Source organism: Phascolarctos cinereus, unplaced genomic scaffold (assembly GCF_003287225.1).
Source record: "Phascolarctos cinereus isolate Bilbo 61053 unplaced genomic scaffold, phaCin_HiC Scaffold_2;HRSCAF=192, whole genome shotgun sequence".
In the NCBI taxonomy this organism is placed as follows: Eukaryota; Metazoa; Chordata; class Mammalia; order Diprotodontia; family Phascolarctidae; genus Phascolarctos; species Phascolarctos cinereus.
This window is the reverse complement of record NW_027555625.1, coordinates 141,753,898-141,760,311: the sequence shown is the minus strand read 5'-3', so window position 1 is coordinate 141,760,311 and position 6,414 is coordinate 141,753,898. Positions and strand designations below refer to the sequence as shown.

General features: G+C 45.1%; 1 protein-coding gene across 6 annotated transcripts in view; it reads left to right on the top strand.

Annotated features, from left to right (window-relative positions):
- Nucleotides 1-657: 657 nt before the first annotated feature.
- Nucleotides 658-6,414, top strand: part of PEBP4 (phosphatidylethanolamine binding protein 4) — a 264,107-nt gene continuing 258,350 nt past the window's right edge. For 5 of the 6 annotated variants that reach the window (XM_078149651.1, XM_078149649.1, XM_078149650.1 and 2 more), the window contains exons 1-2: nt 838-1,074; nt 2,775-2,904. In XM_078149651.1, the coding sequence (XP_078005777.1) occupies nt 947-1,074; nt 2,775-2,904 (258 nt within the window). In that variant the 5' untranslated portion in view covers nt 838-946. Of the gene's footprint in view, nt 811-837; nt 1,075-2,774; nt 2,905-6,414 lie in introns of those variants that run through there. The other variant, XM_078149647.1, reaches the window with a different exon arrangement.

The following is a 6,414-nucleotide window of genomic DNA, read 5'->3' as shown; positions in this document are numbered from 1 at the left end:
TGAAGTTAGGATGGATTTTCTCTATATATCCTGTACCCTCAGATGAATAAACTGAGTCAGTTTTTCTGCTCCGCCTGGCCTACTTCTTCACGTCTTATTTCACGCCTTTCCATTGGGTGTACTATCTGGTTGCGGGCAACAATAGAGATTAAATGACTTGCTCTGGATCACACAGCTAGGAAGTGTCTGAGGCCAGATTTGAACTCAGGTTTCCTGACTTCCAGTCCAGGAGGCAGGGAGAACCATTGAAGGCTTTGGAGCCAAGGGGTGGAGTAATTTGAGTTCTGTATAAGGGAGAGATTAGTCTAGTGGTGGAATGAAGGATGGATGGGAGAAGGGAAAGTCTGAAAGGTGATTCTTGGCCTACTCAGCTTTACCTCACCCGGCCTGCTAAGGGGCAGGAGCAGGTTAGTGGGGAATGACCATATCAGATAACATGAGCAGTTAAAAAATTATGAAAGTGCCTTGTTGCAGTGACTATCCCTCCCCTCCTCCCACCATCTACTCTAGGAGTCATAAGCTTCTAAGAAAAGGGCTTATGCTCTGCGGCCTGAAAGCCAAGGAATGTTAGCCTTCAGTCCAATGGCCAAGGAGAATCATGGGGGCAGGCCAAGGAGGGTGTAGGAGAAGATTATATAAGAGCTCTGCCATCCAGCCGTGAAGCCAGGAATACAGTGACAGCAGAACTCCACCCTGGAAGCCGCAGGGGCTGAGGCAGGGTCAGGGAAGGGGCGTTGCAAGTTGGATCCTGGTTGGACCGGCCCAACTGTGCTGTTTACATCCCCAGTGACTAAGAGCTGAATACAAAAGGTTGCTTTTGTCTTATTCTAACTCCCTTCCAGGGCTGACATTGGCTACTTGGTTTGGAGGAGGTGGAAAGGGATCCCTGGGAGGGGAGGACCAATGTCTCTCTAAAGGCTAAGTTCTTGTCTTGCTGCAGGTGCCAATGAAGCTGCTAAAGGCAGTGATCCTGATGCTGGGCTTGACGGGGATGGTCGCTGGCCGATTGTCAAAGAATGGGGATAGGATGTGTGTCTACCGGGTGCTTTCCCGAGGGGATGCTTTATTCTGCAAGTGAGTAGAACCCACACGGGTGGAGTGGGGATGGGGGGAAGGAAGGGTCAGGATGGACCCAGGGTAGTGGCAAGATTCTCTGGTTCTAGATGACCTTGGCTGAAGTCCTAGGGGGAAAAAAATATAATCTTAGGGGATCAAGTCACCTTAGCCTAGAACACTATTGAGGCAGCTTGCATTTTTTTCTAGGCCCGAGCAGGGCTTGTTTTCTGAAAGTGGCTGGCTTATATCTCAGCCTCTCTTCTCCCTTCTCTGGTGAGTGGGGAAAGGTGCCATGAACCAGTTAGACAACAATCCCTTATTATAACAAAACTCACTTCTCTGCAAAATAACCTTTTCCCCTGCAAAAGAGGATTACATTTTTTTAAAAGATGACACTAATTAAGCCCTGAACTCATCCCTCCTCTCTCCAAATAAGAACTTAGGCCTAACTATTTTTGCCAGAGAACAGAGCAGTTTAGCATGACCTACGGCCAAACAGGGGGAAGGGCTATAGTTGCAGACATAGGAGACTGGCCCTTACCAGCACACAGACAGGCTGCAGGACCCTGAAATACTGAGGCCAGCACTCTACTTGGGATTTTTAACAAAGATTAAAAGAAATAGACCCGGGCAAAACTCGGCAAGGTCAGCATGTACTTCACGGGCCAAAAAATCTGGTAGAACACAGTCTCCAGAGTGTTTCTTTAGGGTGTTAACATCCCTCCCCCTTCCTCCTCCCTTCCTCCCCCTGCACGGGAGGCCTTGATCTTTGAAAAAGATACTTTACTTTCTGCTGAGCTTTGATTCAGTAAGTGAATTTGCTTATCACAATTTGTCAAGGGGGAAAAGGAATGCGATAGGACAATTCATTTACGCTTGTCTTAATGTACTACTACTTACTTCCCTGCCGGAAGCATTTGGTTTCAAAGGGAAATTAGACAGCAGCTGACTCGCTCGTCCTAAAGGAATGAATTCCTAATTGTGTAATTTCAGACATCTTGAGGAATATTGTTGCATAAGAGACTTTCCTAGCACCCTATCCCCAAGTCATATCACCTGGAGAGCTACCTTCTGCGCCTCTATACAACCCTGGGCCTTTGTACTTTGTTTTATCCATTTTATTTGTTCCTAAAATAATCCGTGCACAGATCAGGCTCTTATAAATCAAATCCTGTTTAAAAATATTCTGTGAGCTTGCTAGAGGTCCCCTGAAATAAATCTTTATTTAAAAAAAAGAAAAGAAAAGAAAAACATGAATAGAAGCAACTGGGTAATGCAGTGGATAGAGTCCTGGGTCTGGAGCCACAAAGACCTGAGTTCAAATCTAGCCTCAGACACTTAGTATGACCCTGGGCAAATCACTTATTCTTAGTCTTGCCTCAGTTTCCTGAACTATGAAACAGGAATCATAATTGAGCCTGTTTCTAGGGTTATTGTGAGGATCAAATGAGATAATATTTGTAAAAAGGGCTTAATACAATGTCTGGCATGTAGTAGGCACAATACAAATGCTTGTTCTATTCCCTCCCCACCTAGTTTGTAAAGCTGGGGGTTTTTCCCTTAGGTTTGAAAATGGAACCTGATTGTTTTTGACTTGGGTTTTTAGAACCGAGACCCATTCTTGGATTCCTAGGCTGCAGCTTTGCAATGCCTCTAACATCTCTGGAAACCCAATGTCCAATGTCCTTCTCTCTCTCTCTCTCTCTGTCTCTTTGCAGGGGCAACCTCCATGTGATCTACCCAGAGATAGGGGATGTTGACTGCATGTATATCCCTGAGTGCAATAACTTCAGGCGGAAGATTAGCATTTGGGATAAACCTTCCATCAAATACTCCCTGGCTAGTGAGGTAAGTGTACCATGTTGGAGGTCATCAGCACTGTTATTGTCACCAGCCAGATCTCGAACACCTGCTTTGTGCAATGTGGAGCCTCAAATGGCTGGATGCCACCTTCATTCCTAGAAACCAATAGAGGCAGGCAAAGCCATAGGCCTCCTTGGGGGAAATGTCAGGGGTTGCAGTGAAGGGTGCTTTTAAACATAACCTCTTACACATACACACTTTTTAATAATACTAGAAAGTCCTTCCCTCTGTGGATCACAGGGATTTTGTTTATGGTGACACCAGACTCATGCATTGTAAGGAAGGTTCAAAGCCTTGGGCAACAAGAAGTTAGGAGGAAGAGACACATTTTGAAATCTAGGGGAGGTACAAAGATTCTTTGCCCTGGATATCCAAATTTTCTGAGACTAGAAGGCCAGGGTGAAGGATTCTGAGAAGCCTATGGTATGAATACTCTGGAAATCAAACACCCCATCCCCCCCTCCCCCTGCCCCACTGGCTCCTTCCTTTTCACCCAATGTCAAGGCCTGGTGAGATAAGAGGCATTGCCTGCCTCAGAAGTTTAGATACAACTTTTAAGGGCTCCAAATTTTTTTTCTCCCAAGAGTCTGCTTGTTGACTTTGTGGGAAGGAAAGTACCTAGAAAGCAGAAATGGGCCAGCCAGCAAAAGATTCCTACCACCAAGAGTGGTATCGCTCTTAATTTTAGAATATAGAAAGCCAAAGTTCTTCACTTTGGTGATATGATGAGAGATCAGGTTTTTCTTATTTTTGTACCATAAGAGATGTGCTCTAATATGATGTAGAGCATAAATTTGATGATTTAGGCCAAAACATTATGAGGAGAAAAAAAAGGGGGCAGCTAGGTGGCACAGTGGATAGAGCACCGGCCCTGGAGTCAGGAGAACCCGAGTGCCAATCTGGCCTCAGACACATAACACTCACTAGCTGTATGACTCTGGGCAAATCACTTAAGCCCAATTGCCCTCACCAAAAAAACAAAAAACAAAAACAAAACATTATGAAGACTTGAAATAATTGCTCCTGCATTAAGGAGCATCATCTTGTTCCCAAAACTGCCCTTGGTTTGTGGGGCAAGGGTGGTCTATGAATATTATAAAACTGAGATATAGCAAAAGATCATTGTGTTTCTGGGAAATGGGAAGATGAGCTGATGCTTCTGGGAAATCTGGGGTGAAGGGACCTTTGTGACCTATTTTAGTGGTCGTGTGGCTTCTCTCCTGAGTGTCATTTCCTTATCTTTTACTTGGTTAGCAAAGGAGTTTGGTAATGAAGAAGAACCTGGCTTTAAAAACTAATTCTGAATGGGGCTGGTTTGAGGCTGAGGGCTCTGGATGCTGGATTGGTCTGTTTGAGAATGCCCTTTGAACTCAAGGATCCCCACTGAGGATAATTAAGTTAACGATTAGGATTATTGGCCAATTGTGTCTCTGGGTCCAATAAGGGGACTAAATTGTCAGAGGACACCTTTAGGGATCATCAGCCTCTACCTCTCAGATCAGAGGATCAGGGTAGATCAAGGATTCACGTGAGGAATGTTTAGTCCTAGAGGCTAGAGCCATACACTGGGGAGTCAGGCCTTTATAGACTTTGGATAACTAGTATCTTTTTTTCCCCCGCTATTTCTGAATGTTTATATTGTTTATCTTCCCAATAAAGGGACACTTATGTGTCAAAGGGTTCAATGTGGAAACTGGAGAAAACCTAGGGTCACTCAATCTTCTTATCCTCCCTCCTCGCCATCCCCAGCCTAGGCATTCTCTTTTCCTGTGGAGAGACTACTAACAGCTCTGACCTTTATCAGTTATATAACACTATAACAATATAGTACTTTGACATCACGGACCCCAAATACAAAAATCTCTCCACAGACATTGGCGCTAGGATCCAGTGTCAACTCAGTTTTGCCAGCCTGTTGGACGTGAGCTGGGCTCATCCACTTCTGCTTGATGCCTTAATGTTCCAACACCCCCCCACACACACACTCCTCAAAGGTACCCCTTTGAACCCCCCGGGGATCCTTGCCCCATTGCCCAAAACATTCCTTTACATTACCCAGAGATGCACACCCACACACCCTTTTCCCCAACCTATATACCAACTTAAAGCCAAACGAAGACTCTTTGTTTCCATATCCTTGCATTAACTAATCACTCTGCTGTCACAGTCACTCAGACCCAGCACTAACTTTATCTTCTGCTCTTCATCACAAACAACCGGGGGTCTCCTCCTTACCAAGCCCCACTAACCAATTACCAGTGTCCCAAGAACATAGCGAAGGGCCTTTTAGAACCCAAGGGGGACTCAACAACCCTGGTAGCCATGGGTCTACCTCACCTCAACTGGAGGGCTGTGGCTCCTCCAAAGTGTTATTGCCCAGGTTCTTGTGGGGGCGACGGTGGGAGACAACCTGCAGGCCTCCGAGGGTCAACTAGGTGGTACAGTGGATAGAGTGCCAGGCCTGGCGTCTGAAAGATTCCTATTTGTGAGTTCAAATGTGGCCTCACACACTTATTAGCTGTGTGACCCTGGGCAAGTCACTTAACCCTGTTTGCCTCCGTTTCCTTATCTGTAAAAAGAGCTAGAGAAGGAAATGGCAAACTGCTCCAATATCTTTACCAAGAAATGGCGAACTGTGTGACCCCAGGCAAGTCACTTAACTGCTGTTTGCCTTGGTTTTCTCATCTGTAAAATGAGCATAATAATAGCACCTACCTTTCAGCATTTTTGCCAAGAAAACCCCAAGTGGGGTCACAAAGAGTCAGATGTGACTGGACAACAGCAATGGGCCTCTGAGCCCGGGGAGCTGAGGGGCTGGCCCTGTGATCAAGAAGGTCAGGAGCTAGGCATCTTGGATCATTGAGATTTAGCTAAGAGTTAAGAGAAATCCTGGGCAAAGGGATGTATAATTTCATTAGTGTCAGGCTACTTCCATTGACACAGATCACAGCTTCCTTGTAATTAGCAAATAAGACTGGGAGCCTCCCAATCCACCTGTCTATGACCACCCTGGTGATGAACCTGTCCTCACTTAACCAGGCTGGTGCTTATGCAGTAGGCATGGCACCTATCACCAAACACATACTCAGCCTTCCCAGCATGAAAGAAGCTTGCCAGAGCTTAGATTCTGCTGGCATAGCCTTTGAAAACTCAGGCTAACCTCCTAGCCGCAATAAAACGTAAGGATAAGATGTTAATGGAAGAGGCTAGTTAGTCCAAAATCAAGGACAAGGTGCCAACTCCCAGCCCCACAGAATAGGCAAGTCAAGAGTCAAGTTTTGAGTCAAGAAGTAAGCCCTCTCATAATCATAATCATAATAATAATAATAGCAGCTAATATTTATATAGTACTTACTACGTGCCAGGCGCCATACTAAGCACTTTACAATTATTATCGCATTTGTTCCTTACAGCAACTCTGGAAGGTAGGTGCTATTATTTATATATTTATAAATATATTGGATAGAAATAAATTTATAAATATATACAAATAAA